Source organism: Saccopteryx bilineata, chromosome 3 (assembly GCF_036850765.1).
Source record: "Saccopteryx bilineata isolate mSacBil1 chromosome 3, mSacBil1_pri_phased_curated, whole genome shotgun sequence".
Lineage (NCBI taxonomy): Eukaryota > Metazoa > Chordata > Mammalia > Chiroptera > Emballonuridae > Saccopteryx > Saccopteryx bilineata.
In genome coordinates this window covers 277,813,412-277,831,413 of record NC_089492.1, presented here as the reverse complement: position 1 = coordinate 277,831,413, position 18,002 = coordinate 277,813,412, and the positions used below count along the sequence as shown (strand labels likewise).

Genomic DNA, 18,002 nt, shown 5'->3' with positions numbered 1-18,002 from the left:
ATAGATGGATCTCAAAAGCATTATGCCAAGTAAAAGACACCAAGAAATAAAAGATTCATATAGTATCTTCCATTTGTAGTAAAGATTCTGCCTGGCAGGCAGTGAGTGGCGCAGTAGATAGAGCATTGGGACTGGGGACGCTGAGGACCTGAGGTCACTGGTTTAAGCACAGGCTCACCAGCTTGAGCATGGGGTCGCTGGCTTGAGCGTGGAATCATAGACATGACCCCATGGTTGCTGCTTGAGCTCAAAGGTGACTGGCTTGAAGCCCAAGGTCTCTGGCTTGAGCACAAGGTTACTGGCTAGAGCAAGGGGTCACTGGCTCGGCTGGAAACTCCCACCCCTGGTCAAGGCACATATGAGAAAGCAATTGGCCTGACCTGGCAGTGGCGCAGTGGATAGAGCGTCGGACTGGGATGCGGAAGGACCCAGGTTCGAGACCCCGAGGTTGCCAGCTTGAGCGTGGGCTCATCTGGCTTGAGCAAAAAGCTCACCAGCTTGGACCCAAGGTTGCTGGCTCGAGCAAGGAGTTATTCTGTCTGCTGAAGGACCGTGGTCAAGGCACATATGAGAAAGCAATCAATGAACAACTAAGGTGTCGCAACGAAAAACTAATGATTGATGCTTTTTTTTTTTTTTATTCATTTGAGAGAGAGAGAGACAGGGGAGAGAGAGACAGGGGGGAGGAGCTGGAAGCATCAACTCCCATATGTGCCTTGACCAGGCAAGCCCAGGTTTCGAACCGGCGACCTCAGCATTTCCAGGTCGACGCTTTATCCACTGCACCACCACAGGTCAGGCGATTGATGCTTTTCATCTCTCTCTGTTTCTGTCTGTCTGTCCCTATTGATCCCTCTCTCTGACTCTCTCTCTCTGTCCCTGCAAAAAAAAAAAAAATTTTAATTTTAAAAAAGAGAAAGCAATCGATGAGCAACTAAGGTGCTGCTGCAACTATGATGCTTCTCATCTCTCTCTCCCTTCCTGTCTGTAAGTCCCCTGCCTCACAATTTCTTGCTAAAAAAAAATTAAAAATTTTTAAAAAGGCAAGACTGTAGTGACTAGTGACAGCATCTCACTGGTTGCCAAGACCAGATGTAGGGTAGGGGTGAGACAACATGAAATTAGGCAAAAGGGTAATTTTGGGGTAATGAAAATGTTCTCTATTATGATTGTGGTGGTGGTGGTTGCATAACTGTATCTACAGACTTGAGCCAACCATCATCCAGAATCCTATGTCCATCGTGTCTTTGCTCGTTTCTTTTTCCCCTTGTTTTTAGAGAGATAGTAAGAGAAAAAGAAGGAGAAAGACATCGATTTGTTATTCCACCCACTCATGTATTGATCCTTTTTGTGTGTGTGTGCAAAAGGAAAGAGGTTTATTCAGGTGCCTTGACCTGGATGAATGGTGGACTCCTGTCTCAAATACCATCTCATTTTTCTGCTCAAGCTGGTTGGTTGTCCTTATAGTGATAGGGAGGGGAGGGCTTTCTTTTTCCTACCCAATATCTTGCTAGCTTTTGGCTGTCTCTGGTGTAAGAACCTCCCCCTGAAGCCATCTTGATCAATGAGGGTAACTCCTAAGTGAACCCTGATTGTCTATGGTAGCAATTCTCCCCTTCAGAACTCTAGACCCTTGTAGTTTTACAAGGGTAAGTGGATGGAGGTCTTGTCTTCTGTAGTTTCTTACTGCTGTCAAGGGAGGTAATCTTACCTATCCCTGAATCCAGAGATTCTTGCTATCTACTTAGTGAAGAAGGAGGTCGAGAAAAGAGGGAGTCCTAGTGGGGTAGCTAAGTTGGTTAGAATGCTGTCCCCCTACGCCAAGGTTGTGGATTTGATACTTGGTCAGAGCACATACCAATGAATGTATACATAAATGGATAACAAATCAATATTTCTCTCTCTTTCTCTCTCTCTCCTTTCCTCTTTCTCTAAAATAAATAATTTTCAAAAAACAAATGGAAGGAAGCCTTTATGCAAGGGAGAAGGATTGCTGTCTTCAGAAGGCAGCCTGCACGGCGGTGTCTAAAGAATGGCACTCCTGAACAAGGGAAGCTGGTAGACTGCTTTATTTATATTTCTAGAGGTGGTGTTGCAGATGACCTTTCAAAGTGAGACTACTTCGGCCCTGACCAGGTGCTGGTGCAGTGGATAAAGTGTCAGACTGGGATGCAGAGGACCCAGGTTCGAAACCCTGAGGTCGCTGGCTCAAGTGTGGGATCATAGATATAATCCCATGGTCACTAGCTTGAACCCAAAGGTCGCTGGCTTGAAGCCCAAGGTCACTGGCTTGAGTCCAAGGTTGCTGGCTTGAGCAAAGGGTCACTCGCTCTGCTGGAGTCCCCTGGTCAAGGCACATATGAGAAAGCAATCAATGAACAACTAAGGAGCCACAAGAAAGAATTGATGCTTCTCATTTCTCTTCCTTCCTGTCTGTCTGTCTCTACCTGTCCCTCTCTCTAACTTTCTGTGTCTCTGTCACAAAAAACAAAACAAAACAAAAAACAAAGTGAGACTTTGAGTTGATTCTTGTATGTGCCCAGACCAGGGATTAGACCTGCAACCTTGGCATATCAGGATGACATTCCAACCAACTGAGATACCTGGCTAGGGCCCCTTTGCTTGCTTTAAAAAAATTTTTTTTTAATTTATTCATTTTAGAGAGGAGAGAGAGGGAGAGAGAGAGAGAAGGAGGGAGGAGCAGGAAGTATCAACTCCCATATGTGCCTTGACCAGGCAAGTGCAGGGTTTCAAATAGACTATCTCAGCATTCCAGGTCGACGCTTTATCCACTGTAGTGCCACAGGTCGGGCCTGCTTGCTTTTTTACACAGTTTTATTCACTTACTTGAATTCCTTAAAAAGTATATTTTAGCCCTGGCTGGTTGGCTTAGTGGTAGAGCGTCAGCGTGCAGGAGTCCCGGGTTCGATTCCCGGCCAGGGCACACAGGAGAAGCGCTCATCTGCTTCTCCACCCCTTCCCCTCTCCTTCCTCTCTGTCTCTCTCTTCCCCTCCCACAGCCAAGGCTCCATTGGAGCAAAGTTGGCCCCAGGGCACTGAGGATGGCTCCATGGCCTCTGCCTCAGGCGCTAGAATGGCTCTGGTTGCAACAGAGCGATGCCCCAGATGGGCAGAGCATCGCCCCCTGGTGGGCATGCCAGGTGGATCCCGGTCGGGCGCATGCAGGAGTCTGACTGCTTCCCCGTTTCCAGCTTCGGAAAAAATACAAAAAAAAAAAAAGAGAAAAAGTATATTTTATACTTTTAGTTTTTTTAACTCTATAAAAAGTGTAGTAAAAAAAAAAAAAAGGGTACTAAATTGCATTTAATTTTCCAGGGCCTTTGTCTTTTTTTAAAATTTACATTCTTAAGAATTAGCTACAATAAAAAAAAGAAGAAGAAGAAGAAAAGTAAGCCCTGGTGGGATAACTCAGTTGGTTAGAGTGTCATCCAGAAGCACAGAGGTTGCCAGTTCGATCCCTGGTCAGGGCACATACAGGACAGATTGATGTTCCTATCTCTTTCATTAAAAAAAAAAAAAAGCCTGACCAGGCGGTGGCGCAGTGGATAGAGCGTCTGACTGGGATGTGGAGGACCCAGGTTTGAGACCCAAGGTTGCCAACTTGTGCGCAGGCTCATCTGGTTAGAGCAAAAACTCACCACCTTGGACCCAAGGTCGCTGGCTCGAGCAAGGGGTTACTCGGTCTGCTGTAGCTCCGCGGTCAAGGCACATATGGGAAAGCGTTCAATGAACAACTAAAGGGTCGCAATGTGCAACGCAAAACTAATGATTGATGCTTCTCATCTCTCCGTTCCTGTCTGTCTGTCCTGTCTATCCCTCTCACTGACTCTCTCTCTGTCTCTGTAAATAAATAAATAAATAAATAAATAAATAAATAATCTTTAAAAAAAAAAAAAAGAATTATCTACATTGTGGCATGTCACTTGAATAATTCTTTCTGATTGCTAATTAATATTTCATCCTTTGAATATACTACACATGTCCATCTATTCTCCTTGATGGACACTTGAGCTGTAATTGAGAATTAAGGACAGGGCTGCCCAGAACATTCTCGTGCACACTTCCTGGACACATGTGCAAGATTTTCTCGAGGGTTCCATACTAGGAATGGAACTGCTAGGTCACCATGAATTCAGCTTCAGATGTTGCCTCTTCTTTAACCTCATCCCCCACCCCCCACTGTTCATACTGACTATGCTCCAGCCACACTGACCTTCTTCTTAAACAAGACAAGTCCATTGCAGCCCCCAGACCTTTGCACTTGCTGTCCTCTCCACCTGGAATGCTTTTCCTTTAGCGCTTTGCATGGTTGGCTTTTACTTATCATCTAGGACTCATTCCTCCTCAGACCAAATGTCACTGACTCATTCCTCCTCAGACCAAATGTCACTCTCCCTGCCCCCTATCTAAATGAGTCACCCTCATTCACTCACATGTTATTCTTTTCATAGCACCTACCACCACAATCAGAAATAGTCTTAATTCGTTGTTGTTGCCTGACTAGGCAGTGGCGCAGTAGATAGAGCATCGGACTGGGATGAGGAAGGATCCAGGTTCGAGACCCCAAGGTCGCCAGCTTGAGCGCGGGCTCATCTGGTTTGAGCAAAAAGCTCACTGGCTTAGACCCAAGGTCGCTGGCTCGAGCAAGGGGTTACTCGGTCTGCTGAAGGCCCATGGTCAAGGCACATATGAGAAAGCAATCAATGAACAACTAAGAAGTCGCAACGTGCAACGAGAAATTAATGATTGATGCTTCTCATCTCTCTCCGTTCCTTTCTGTCTGTCCCTGTCTATCTCTGCCTCTGTAAAAAAAAAAAAAAAAAAAAAAATTGTTGTTGATTGGTCGTTGTTTCCCCTACAGAACTCAAGCTCCAGGAGAACTGGGACCATGTCTTCTTCACAGCTGCAGCTCCTAGTACAACCTGGTATAGAGAAAGTATGCAACAGAAAAAGTGTTTTATCGAGGTGGATACTAATATCAATCCCATGTTAGAGATGAGAAATCCGTGGCTCAGAGAGGTTAAGCCATGTGCCTAAGGTTGCAGAGCTTGGAGGTGACAGGATTTGGATTCAGGTCTGACCAGTTTTAAACCTCTTTCCTGGAAGAGGCTGGCTGGTTCTGATGTGAACTTTCCTTCCCCCTCTCCTGTTATCAGCAGGCCACTCAGTGCCACCTGTGTAGCTACAGAGTTCCCTCATGAAGCTACACAGGTGGCATTGTGAAGAACTCTGGGTCCTGCCGTTGGCTGTCATCCCCCCATCTGCAGTGGGTCGGGCCATGGCCTTGGACCATGGGAGACCTGGCCTTCCGTCACCTGTTCCAGGAATGAGGCCCCATCCAGCCCTCCCACCTACCTTCTGCCCCTATATTAGCCTCTCAGATTCTGGGTCACTTTCTTATCAACTCAAAACTCACAATGCTCCAGCTGCTGAGTTTTCTCCTATTGGTGGCCCTTGGTAAGACCCCAGTCTGTGTCTGCACTTCACTGGGTTGGGAGCCCTTGAAGTCGGTCTTGGGTCTCATGAACCTGACATCTGTAAGAGGGGATCTTCAGCTTGTACCTAGGGCATGCTCATGGGGCTTCCAGCTTTATACTGGAGCAGGATAATGGAGGGGAAGCCGTGGATGGGCCAGCTCTGGGGAAAGACTCAAAGGGCTATGGTGGGAGTCCTCAGTGGGGGCAGTAAACACAGTCCAATGGTGAAGAGTTTGGGCTCTGTGGTTAGACTGCTTAGGTTGGAATTTCTGCCTCTTTACTTAACTCTCCAACTCTTCTCTCACAATCTCTGTACCCCACTTCATATTCTGTGATCTAACCTTTTCCTGGTCTCTCCGCCATATTACATTCCAGCTCAGGGGTCACCTTATTTGACTGACAGTAATGGTGACAGACAATGTTAATTGAATGCTTACTATATGCCAGGAAGAATGCTAAAAATGTTTTCTTCTATTATTTCATGTGTTGCTCACAATAATCCATGAGGTTGGTAGTATTATTATCCCCCTTTGCCTATGGGGAAACTGATCTTTAGAGAAGTAAAGTAGCCCATCTTAGAACAAGGGGCAGAGCTGCACTTTGAACTTGGGCAGTCTTACTCCCAAGTCACCTCTCTTCATGAGAATAGTCATTACTTCTCAAAGGCTCTTAGGCTCTAGACACTGTTCTATTATTGTTGTGGGTTTTTTTTTGTTTTTAGATTTTATTTACTCATTTTTATAGAGAGAGGAGAGAGAGAGAAAGAAAGAGAGAAAGTGGAGGCAGGAGGAGCAGGAAGCATCAACTCCCATATGTGCCTTGACCAGGCAAGCCTAGGGTTTTGAACCGGTGACCTTAGCGTTCCAGGTCGACACTTTATCCACTGTGCCACCACAGGTCAGGCCAGGCACTTGTCTAAGTGAACCAAACCCTTCAGTGTTGCCATGGGAAGACACCACATGCTCATGTCCATTGTTGGACTCCTGGGACTCTCCTCTAGTCCAAATGCTCACTCTTTGATGCCACTACTGAGGTCCAAAGAGGGAAAGGGGTTAGCATGGAGTCACACAGCTAATTTGTAGCACAGCTGGGACTGAGACCCAAGCTGCTTCTTTGCTTTTGGGGGCCCTCTGGCTGACTGACACCTTTACCTCCCTTCCAGCCTCGGGCTGTGGCCGGCCTTCTTACAATCCTTCCAGTCGTGTGGTCAATGGTGAAGATGCGGTCCCCTACAGCTGGCCCTGGCAGGTAAGAGCATTACCGGCGGCACTGTTTCCCACCATAGACTCTGTTCCTCATACTCTGACTGAAAGGCATCCAGTCTTAACCCCATTGCTTTGCTTTGCTCCTGGTATTCACTTCAGCTTTCAAAGGCCAGATAACCCTTGGGGAATCTATTTCACGTGGAAGTATTTCCCATTCAACCTGCAACCCTCACTGGTTGTTTGCAAGTTAAAAATAGAACCTGGGTCCTGACTGTGTAGTTCAAGTTGGTTAGAGCTTATCCTGATATGCCAAGGTTGTGGGTTCGATCTCGGGTCAAGGGACATACAAGAATTGGCTAATGAATGTATAGATAAGTGGAACAATAAATTGATGTTTCTCCCTCTCTCCCTTCTTCTCTGTCTGTAAAATTAATATTTTCTTAAAGTAGAATCTGCACACATACAAAAAAATAGAACCTGGAGAGGGCAATGTTAAACCCAAGGATTGGTGCACAAAGTAGAATTTTAGGCTCTATCTATGTATGGTGGGGAGAATTTTGGGGACTCCTCTTTTTTTTATCGTCCTTCTTTCCTAAGTGAGAAATGGGGAGGCAGAGAGACAGACTACCACATGCACCCCGACCGGGATCCATCTGGAAAGCCCCTTATGGGACAATTCTCTGCCCATCTGGGGTCACTGCTCTGTTGCTTGGCAACTGAGCTACTTTAGTGCCTGAGGCAAGGCCATGGAGCCATCCTCAGTGCCCAGATCCAACTTGCTCTAACTGAACCACGGCTGCGGGAGGGGAAGAGAGAGAAAGAGAGAGAAAAGGATGAGGGGAAGGGGTGGCGAAGCAGGTGGTCACTTCTCTTGTGTGCCTTGATAGGGAATTGAACCAGAGACATCCATACACCAGGCTGACACTCTACCGCTGACTCAACCAGCCAGGGCCGGGGACTCCTTTCTAGACTTCTTGAATTATATAAAAGGGCTATAAGGTCTAAGAGCAATAAAAGAATGAAAAGCTTTACAGAAGTCAGGGAAGGAGGCACAGAGGGCTAGACTCACTAGACTAACACAGTAACTGCTAGCCACATGTGGTTATTTAAATTCAAATTAATTAAAATTAAATAATGTTAAAAATTCAGTGGCTTAATGCTCAACCGCTACCAGTGGCTAGTGGCTACCATATTGGACAGCCAAAATATAGAACATTTCTATCACCACAGAAAGTCCTATTGGATGGCACTGGTTTACAGCAGGGTCAGCAAACTGATTCTATAAAGGACCAGAGAGCGACTATTTTAGCTTTTGTTGGCCATATAGTTTTTATTGCAATGACTTAACTCTACCATTGTAGCATGAAAGTGGCCATAGATGATACGTAAATGAATGCATGTGACAACTGTTTCCCAATAACCTTATATACAAAAACAGACCATAAGCACAATTGGGCCCACGGGCTATAGTTTGCCAACTGCAAGTGGCAAACCCTTTGCAAGTTTGAGGCTTAGCAAAAGGCTAAGTTCTCCCCCTCACTCCTCCATATTGGCTATGAAGCTAAGTAGTATTTGCACTCATCCCAACCCCCCACCTCACTTGCTTGGTTAAATTGCTAAAGGCTAAGTTTTTCTTCACACCTCCATGTTGGCTGTGATGCTGGATTGTTTCTACTTGTCCTATCCTCCATGTCCTTCGGAGAGTTCGTGAAGTTAAGATGTTATGTATGGTGGAGGTTTTCTGCACTTGGGAGCATTCTTGGGTTGCCTTGGAAATGTGACTTTGTTTTAATGATCTCTTTGACTTGCTAATGACTTCACTTTGCCCTATAAATACAGCGGTAGGGGGGTGGAGACTCACCCTTGGCAAGCTGTCTTTCCCGTTGCAGAGTCTTCCTGAGCCCATCCTTTTTTCCCTTTAAGCTTATTTTCTTAATTCCACACTGTTCCCACTCAGGACCTGGAATTACTAGCCACGCTGGTTTGTGGCAAAGCCCTGGTTCAGATGGAGCTTTTGAAATCAGAATGTATCCCTGGCCAGAGAGCTCGGTTGGTTAGGACCTCGTCTGTCCTAAAACACAGAGGCTGCCAGTTTGATCCCTGGTCAGGGCACCTACAGGAACAGCTCGATGTTCCTGTCTGTCTCTCCCTGCCCCCCATACCTCTCTCGCTGAAATCAATAAATTTAAAAAAAAAAAGAAAGAAAATCAGAATGTAGAAAATGAGGAGAGAGGCAAAGGACTTGGGGCAGGTGGTGCTTCAGAGGACCCAAGAACCTTGGAAGAACTGGGGTTCAGATAGAGCAGAGGGCATTGGACCTACTGACACAGGTTAGAGGACAGAGAATGTTGAGATGCCCAGGTAGGTCGTAGGGCTGGTGGTTGGAGGGCTTTGGAGAGTCAGAATGTGATTTTAGTGACAGGGCCACCACCATGAGCAGCTGTATAGGTTGAGCACTGCATATTTCTTTCCTGCGTGAATGATGTCCTCCAGAGTTGTACAATGCACAACTTATACAGCTATGGGTAGCAACCCTTGTTGTGAGGTTTAAACTGCTCATCTTTCTCCCTCTCTGGCCCCCAGATCTCCCTGCAGTATGAAAAGGATGGCGCCTTTCACCACACCTGTGGTGGCAGCCTCATTGCCCCTGACTGGGTCATGACTGCGGGCCACTGCGTCTCGTGAGTTCTCTCAGTTGCCCTGTGCCCTGCATGTGATGTAGGCAAGCCAGGGTGGTGGGTGACCGTGGGAGGGAGGGAAGGGGGCCAGTTAGGCCTGGACCGACCTTACCTCCACTGGCAGGAGCTCCAAGACCTACCAGGTGGTGTTGGGAGAGTATGACCGGGCTGAGAAGGAGGGCCCTGAACAGGTGATCCCCATCAATGCCGAGGACCTCTTTGTGCACCCACTCTGGAACCCCAACTGTGTGGCCTGTGGGTAAGTAACCTCTTTGGCCTGGGACCTAGGAGATCCTCTATTCATCCCTCTGTGACCCAAAGCCAATTCTAAGAAGACTCCAGGGTCAGAGGGGCTAAGTCCAGCAACCTGTGCCCAGGTCCCACATGCTGAGGGTCAGATCCAGCAGAACCCTACACCAAACCTCTCTCCCTAAGGAGGGGACATCAGGACCCCAGGAGAGGCAGGAACTCCTCCCAAGCCACTTGGCTAGTTGGCTTCGGAACCCAGGATTCCTCTGGAACCTGCTTTCCCAAATCCAAGGGTTCTTCCATTCAATACATGGCATTCAGTGCATCCTGGGTTCCCGGGACCAAGGGCAAAAGGAGAAGCACTGAACCAAGATAAGAGCCAGGCTGAAACACTAAGTCACTGTATGGCTTGAGCAAGTCACTGCCCTTCACTGGGCTTTAGTTTTACCACTTGTCAAGGATGAACTTCTGGGCTTCCTGGGTGTTTATAAAGTTCAAGGAGGTAATCACTAGGTGAGGACACAACGTGGGGTCTCTCAAGCCCCTCAACCATATGCAAAACTGTGTGTCTGAATGGCCCAGCATTTTCTGATGGGAAGGTCCAAGAAGAGTGCAGAACACCTGAAAGTGTAGGACAAGAGTGAGGGGCCATGAGGACCTTGACCTGTCCTCATGGGGCCCTGGGGGTAAGTGAAGAAAGCTGAAGCAGGTGGATGGCAAGCAGGGGCCCTCACAGCATGGTCCCCAGGCTAGCAGTAGCAGCATCCCCTGCAAACTGGTTAGAAATGAGAATTTTTGAGACTCACTCAGACCCCCTGCATCAGAAACCCTGGGGTGCGGCCCAGGCACCCGTGTTTTAACAAGCCTTCCTGGTGATTCTGATGCAGCTAAAGTGTGAGAACCACTGGGGTAAAAGCCGAAGACAATTGTGAAGGCCAAGGGTGAGCAGGAAGCTGAGGGGGCCCTTGAGGGAAAGAGCGAGGGGGAGAGGAGAGTTGGAAGTGAAATATCTGGAGCAAGGGTTGAGAGGTGGGCTTGGCCTGGCTGGAGGACTAGGAGGATCGGATCGCGTGACTCTTCCCTCCTCCCCAGCAATGACATCGCCCTCATCAAGCTGTCGCGCCCTGCCCAGCTGGGAGACTCAGTCCAGCTTGCCTGCCTCCCTCCTGCCAACGACATCCTGCCCGATGAGGCGCCCTGCTATATCAGCGGCTGGGGCCGGCTCTCTAGTACGTGCTGCCCCTCCACCCGGCCACAGGGACAGTGGGCAGAAAGACAGGGCCTGGGAGCCAGGGTGGAAGGCAACACCAGGACTGGGCCTTGCATGTTTTTTTCCATTCCTCCTCCAGCAGCAGCCTTCTCCCCTGACACTCCCAACCCTGAATATGTTCAATTGAACATTTTTAGTGTCTCCTGAGTGACAGGTGCTAGGGATGCAGGGAGACAGAGCAGATAGGGTTATGTAACCTGGTGGGAAGAGAGCCCCCATCTTCCCCATCAGAAGAGCTTCCTACCTCCAACCCTCCATCCCACACAGGGGCTCCCAGCCCTGACTCCCAAACCCAGCCCAAGCCCTGCATCCCATAGCCCCTGAATCAGCACTCTCTGCCCCACAGCTGGTGGACCACTCCCTGACAAGCTGCAGCAAGCCCTGCTGCCCGTGGTGGACCATGAGCGCTGCTCCAAGTGGGACTGGTGGGGCACCTCCGTGAAGAAGACCATGGTGTGTGCCGGTGGGGACATCCGCTCCGGGTGCAACGTGAGTCAGCTCTCATCTGCCCACGGGGATGCTGGGCTACACCTACTCAGTTGGGCGGGCTGTGTCCTGGGGTACCACTGCTGTCTGCTCTGAAGCGCAGGAGGAATCTTGCCTGCTTGCCCCATTCAGCCTCCAGGCCAAGCAGGACTGGGAGGAAGTCACTTAGTCTAGACACACATCCCCAGCCTAGAGTCATGACCTTTGAATTCTACTCCTAGCTCACACACTGACTTGACCTGGGCAAGTTACTGTCCCTCCCTGGTCCTCAGGCTTCCCCATCAGCACAGTAAGGGATACTGACCTCTAAAGTCCTGAAGTTATACTTAAACCAAACAATCACTGTAATATAAGTGAGTATTAACCATAACATGGTGTGAATAATGGGAACTACCATTATTGACTGCTTCCTTTCTACCAGGCATTGTGCTAAAAATTGTATATCTGTCATCTCATTTAATTCTCACAAAATCCCATAAGATGGATACTATTCTCCATCACAAATGAGCAAACTGAGGCTCAGACAGGTCAAGTAATATGGGTTTTTCAAAATCCCTAAAGTCAGAACCAATTCCTGCTCAGACTTGGCTCAACCCCCCACTGCTTTCTGACCATTCCAGGGTGACTCTGGAGGACCCCTTAACTGCCCTGCTGCAGATGGCTCCTGGCAGGTCCATGGTGTGACCAGCTTTGTTTCTGCCTTCGGCTGCAACACCCGCAAGAAGCCCACTGTGTTCACCCGTGTCTCGGCCTTTAATGACTGGATCCAGGAGGTGAGCAGGTGGCTAGCTGCTAGATAGGAGGGCTCCAGGTGCTGCTCTTTCAAGAAGTGCCGAGGGGAAGGGTGAGGGGGTGAGAACAGCAGATCCTAAGGAAGGGCTCAAAGGATCCTAGGTCAGTAGTGAAAGGGCACTTGGTGACATTCCAGAGGGTTTGGGGATGTTTTCTGCTACAGTGTGGCCCCAAGAATTTTGATGGCTTCTGGGTGGAGCTTTGGACTTCTGCTGAACTTATTTAAACAAGTGTTTATGAAGTGTCTCCTCTGGTCCAGTTCTTTTCTTGTCATGAAGGACAAAGCAATGTGTCCAAGGGCTGCCTCGTGGGGGGACAGATAATTAAATGAGCAACAACGATGAGCTGTGATAGGAGAAGCTCAGGCCCCAGTGAGAGTGTAAATATCAGCTGGGGGTGAATGATCAAGGGATTAACAATGTTCGTAATAGTAATAACTACCATTTATTAACTACTAAAATATGTATCAGGCACTGTAATGAGCATCTTAGTTAATAGTTTAATTTAAAAAAAACCCATGCAGTGACTACTATGATTGCCCCCCCCATTATACAGATTAAGAAACTGAGGCTCAGAGAGGTCAAGTCACTCTCCCAGGGTCACACAGCTAATGAATGGAATGGCTGGAGTTGAACCCAGTTCCATCTGGCTTCAGAACCTGGCTTTTTAACTAGACGATTCTGGGTTTCCCCCCCATTTTTACAGACCATGGCAAGCCACTAGAAGCAAGGCCTGGGTGACAGTACGAATCCATACTCTGCAAATAAAATAATAAAGATCTTTTAGAAAACCCAAACTTGAGTTTTGCTTCCTTATTTGACTTACCTCTTCCTCTCCAGCCCTTTCCTAAAAGTGTAGCCTTCTTTTATGAAGATGAGAAAAAAATAATGAGACCCAGAGAGAATCAGGGAGTTGCTACAAGGTGACCAACCATCCCAGTTTGTCTGAGAGTAGGAGGTTCCCAGGACACAGGACTTTCAGTGCTGAAACTGGGAGAGTTCTGGGAAGTTGGTCACCTTCTATAGCCACACACAATCAATCATTGGCTTGTTAAGGCAGGCCAAAAAACATGGTAGAATCTGCAGAAAAACTGACTCTGCCAGCTCCTTGGGAGGGTCCATGGTGGAACAGGAAGGGCCATGTGTTTTCTGCTTTCACTGATGGGTTGGGGCAAGAGGACTAGAGTCATCATTCATTCAACAAGCATTCATTCCTTGTTCCAGAGAAGGACTCAGTGGGGGAAGATGATGTGGGTCTTGCCCTGAAATAGCATATTACTTATATATAAATAAGCATATTAAAACATTTACTAGCACCTTCTTTGTGGAAAGTTCAGTACAGAGGTGAGTAGGACAACCTGGGGAGAGCCCTTGTTGGGCCCTGCAGACAGACGCACACACAGATGCTCATGCAATGCTGGCAATGAGGCCGGAAGCCTTTAAGCTGTTATTGAGGTCCAAGACTGCTGCCACGTGACCAAAAGCAACAGTCAAAACAACTAATTCGGCCCTGGCCGGTTGGCTCAGTGGTAGAGCATCGGCCTGGCGTGTGGAAGTCCTGGGTTCGATTCCTGGCCAGGGCACACAGGAGAAGCGCCCATCTGCTTCTCCACCCCTCCCCCTCTCCTTCCTCTCTGTCTCTCTCTTCCCCTCCCGAAGCCGAGGCTCCATTGGAGCAAAAGATGGCCTGGGCGCTGAGGATGGCTCCTTGGCCTCTGCCCCAGGCGCTAGAGTGGCTCTGGTCGCGACAGAGCGACGCCCAGGATGGGCAGAGCATCGCTCCCTGGTGGGCGTGCCGTGTGGATCCCAGTCGGGCGCATGCGGGAGTCTGTCTGACTGCCTCCCCGTTTCCAGCTTCAGAAAAATACAAAAAAAAAACAAACAAAAAAAACACAACTAATTCGCCTGACCAGGCGGTGGCACAGTGGATAGAGCGTTGGACTGGGATGCAGAAGACCCAGGTTCGAGACCCCGAGGTCGCCAGCTTGAGCACGGGCTCATCTGGTTTGAGCAAAAGCTCACCAGCTTGAACCCAAGGTCTCTGGCTCCAGCAAGGGGTTACTCAGTCTGCTGAAGGCCCACGGTCAAGGCACATATGAGAAAGCAATCAATGAACAACTAAGGTGTTGCAATGCGCAATGAAAAACTAATGATTGATGCTTCTCATCTCTCTCCGTTCCTGTCTGTCTGTCCCTGTCTATCCCTCTCTCTGACTCACTCTCTGACTCTGTAAAAAATAAATAAAAACAACAACAAAAACAACTAATTCCTTTACTCATGTTTTTCCTGAATACTGTGAAAGGAAATATGGTCCCAGTGAGAACACATATATATAATTTTTTTAAATTTATTTTTCTTCTTCTTCTTATTATTTTTTTTTAAATTTTTTTTTAATTTACTTTTTTAGATTTTATCTATTCATTTTTATTAGAGAGAGAGGGGAGAGAGAGAGAGAGAGGGAGAGATAGAGAGAGAACAGGGGGAAGAGCAGGAAGCATCAACTCCCACACGTGCCTTGACCAGGCAAGCCCAGGGCTTCGAACCGGCAACCTCAGCATTCCAGGTCGACGCTTTATCCACTGCGCCACCACAGGTCAGGCTTATTATTTTTTATTAATTCATTTTTAGAGAGAGAGTAGAGAGAAAGAGAGAGAGAGAAGAAGGGGAGGAGCAGGAAGCATCAACTCCCGTATGTGCCTTGACCAGGGAAGCCTGGGGTTTCGAACCGGCCAACTCAGCATTCCAGGTTGATGCTTTATCCACTGCACTACCACAGGTCAGGCTATAATTTTTTTTTAATTTAATTTAATTTTTTTACAGAGACAGAGAGAGAGTCAGAGTGAGGGATAGACAAGGACAGACAGACAGGAATGGAGAGATGAGAAGCATCAATCATTAGATTTTCGTTGCGCAATGCGACACCTTAGTTCAGGGGTCTCAAAACTTTTTACACAGGGGGCCAGTTCACTGTCCCTCAGACCATTGGAGGGCCGGACTATAAAAAAAAACTATGGCCTGACCTGTGGTGGTGCAGTGGATAAAGTGTCGACCTGGAAATGCTGAGGTCGCTGGTTCGAAACCCTGGGCTTGCCTGGTCAAGGCACATATGGGAGTTGATGCTTCCAGCTCCTCCCCCCTTCTCTCTCTTTGTCTCTCTCTCCTCTCTCTCTCTCTCTGTCTCTCTCTCTCCCTCTCTCTCTCCTCTCTAAAAAAAAAAAACAAAAAAAAAAAAACGAATAAATTAAAAAAAAATTAAAAACAAAACAAAACTATGAACAAATCCCTATGCACACTGCACATATCTTATTTTAAAGTAAGAAAACAAGGCCTGACCTGTGGTGGCGCAGTGGATAAAGTGTCGACCTGGAAATGCTGAGGCTGCCGGTTCAAAACCCTGGGCTTGCCTGGTCAAGGCACATATGGGAGTTGATGCTTCCAGCTCCTCCCCATCTTCTCTCTCTGTATCTCTCTCTCCCTTTCTCTCTCTTCTCTAAAATGAATAAATAAAAATTAAAAAACAAAAATAAAGTAAGAAAACAAAATGGGAACAAATACAATAATTAAAATCAAGTAAATTTAAATCAACAAACTGACCAGTATTTCCATGGGAACTATAGGCCTGCTTTTGGCTAATGAGATGGTCAATGTGCTCCTCTCACTGAGCACGAATGAAAGAGGTGTCCCTTCTGGAAGTGCGGCGGGGGGCCGGATAAATGGCCTTAAGGGGCCGCATGCGGCCCGCGGGCCGTAGTTTGGGGACCCCTGCCTTAGTTGTTCATTGATTGCTTTCTCATATGTGCCTTGACTGTGGGCCTTCAGCAGACCGAGTAACCCCTTGCTTGAGCCAGCGACCTTGAGTCCAAGCTGGTGAATTTTTGCTCAAACCAGATGAGCCCACGCTCAAGCTGGCGACCTCGGGGTCTCGAACCTGGGTCTTCCGCATCCCAGTCTGATGCTCTATCCACTGTGCCACCACCTGGTCAGGCAAGGCTATAATTTTTAATATTAATGTTCCATTGCTCCCACTTCTAATTTCGAAAGTTTAAAAGGTATAACATAGCAAATAATATAGGACACACCCAGGTAGCTTCCATCTAGAATTAACAAATTTCACATTTTTGCTTCATATTTTCTAAATTGATAACTACAGTTAAAGTAGAGGCTCCTTTGTACTCTTCTCAGGGGTCACCAACATCATGGGTGTGGGGTCATCAACCCTATTTCTGCTTTCCCTTTAGGGCACATAGTAGGCTAGCTCTTGCCTGCCCCCTTGAAGCTGGGCTTGGCCATGTGACTTGCTCTGGCCAAGGAGAAGATCTGAGAGACAAGATGAATTGCTATGCTCTCTCCCTTTGCTCTGGCAACTGGTCACTCCTAGTCAGGCTGGTCCCAGAGCTAGGAGACAAGGAGCAGAGCCTCTGCTGACCCCTGCTGGTCATGTAGCACAAACAAGAAATAAGCTCTTATCACCGTGATGGTAAACCTATGACACGCGTAGCCATTTTTTTTTTTTTTTTTTTTTTTTTTTTCTGAAGCTGGAAACGGGGACAGTCAGACTCCCGCATGCGCCCGACCGGGATCCACCCAGCACGCCCACCAGGGGGCGTCGCTTTGCCGCGACCAGAGCCACTCTAGCACCTGGGGCAGAGGCCAAGGAGCCATCCCCAGCGCCCGGGCCATCTTTGCTCCAATGGAGCCTTGGCTGCTGGAGGGGAAGAGAGAGGCAGAGAGGAAGGAGGGGGAGGGGGTGGAGAAGCAAATGGGCGCTTCTCCTATGTGCCCTGGCCGGGAATCGAACCTGGGTACCCCGCACGCCAGGCCGACGCTCTACCACTGAGCCAAAAGGCCAGGGCTCGTAGCCATTTTTGATGACACGCAGCCTCATGCGGCCACATACCAGAGAAGTATGGGGCTGCATGCCGAGAAGGACGTTTCATCCTCAGCTCCTGCATGGCCAGGTGCAGTAGCCAAGGATAAAACATTTGCTATAGTGTAGACCAGTGATTTTCAACCTTTTTTGAGCCGTGGCACATTTTTTACATTTACAAAATCCTGGGGCACACCACCTACCAAAATGACACAAAATGACACTCTAACACAGTACATATTATACATATAGTTAATAATATAGTTTCTAAATGTATTTATACTCACTTAGTGTGAAACCTGGGCCTGTTTCGATGAACACAAAAGGGATATCCTGGCAGGAATGGTAGAAAGACACACATGAAGCTCTTCCTCAACAGTTCTCAGTCTCTCTCTGTTTTTAGTTTTTATCGCAGTCAAGCTTAAGAAGCTCAGCTCACATAGATATGTGGCTGAAAACGGGAGCAATGTCAAAATAGCTTTGTTGGCCAGAATGGGGAACTCCTTGGCAACAGATAACCAAAAACTGTCCAAAGGAAGATCAGCAAACTTTAGCTTTAAAGTTAGATAACATTGTGATGCATTGTATATCACCCTCTGCGGGGGCCTCTTTTAAAAAGAAAAAGTTCAAATATCTATATACACCATCAGGATAGACATAACCAGCTGAGGCTGAGGCTTCATCTAGTGGTGGCAACATTTACCTCCAGTCCTGACCAGGATTAGAAATCGGGACCAGCCTGACCAGGCGGTGGCGCAGTGGATAGAGCGTCGGACTGGGATGCGGAGGACCTGGGTTCGAGACCCCGAGGTTGTCAACTTGAGCGCGGGCTCACCTGGTTTGAGCAAAAGCTCACCAGCTTGGACCCAAGGTCGCTGGTTCAAGCAAGGGGTTACTCAGTCTGCTGTAGCCCCATGGTCAAGGCACATATGAGAAAGCATTCAATGAACAACTAAAG

At 47.9% G+C, this 18,002-nt stretch overlaps 1 protein-coding gene across 2 annotated transcripts; it reads left to right on the top strand.

Moving 5' to 3' along the window:
* The first annotated feature begins 5,366 nt into the window (after positions 1-5,366).
* Positions 5,367-12,974, top strand: LOC136331536 (proproteinase E). Of its 2 annotated transcripts, none has more exons than XM_066270165.1 (8): positions 5,367-5,478; positions 6,661-6,746; positions 9,287-9,384; positions 9,506-9,640; positions 10,723-10,859; positions 11,247-11,389; positions 12,007-12,159; positions 12,734-12,974. In XM_066270165.1, the coding sequence occupies exons 1-8, from the start codon at positions 5,439-5,441 to the stop codon at positions 12,809-12,811; spliced, it is 870 nt and encodes a 289-aa protein (XP_066126262.1). In that variant the 5' UTR covers positions 5,367-5,438; the 3' UTR covers positions 12,812-12,974. The 2 variants fall into 2 exon arrangements, with proteins under 2 accessions (XP_066126262.1, XP_066126263.1); XM_066270166.1 differs by having other exon boundaries at positions 5,404-5,478; positions 12,884-12,974.
* The last annotated feature ends 5,028 nt before the right edge of the window (positions 12,975-18,002 follow it).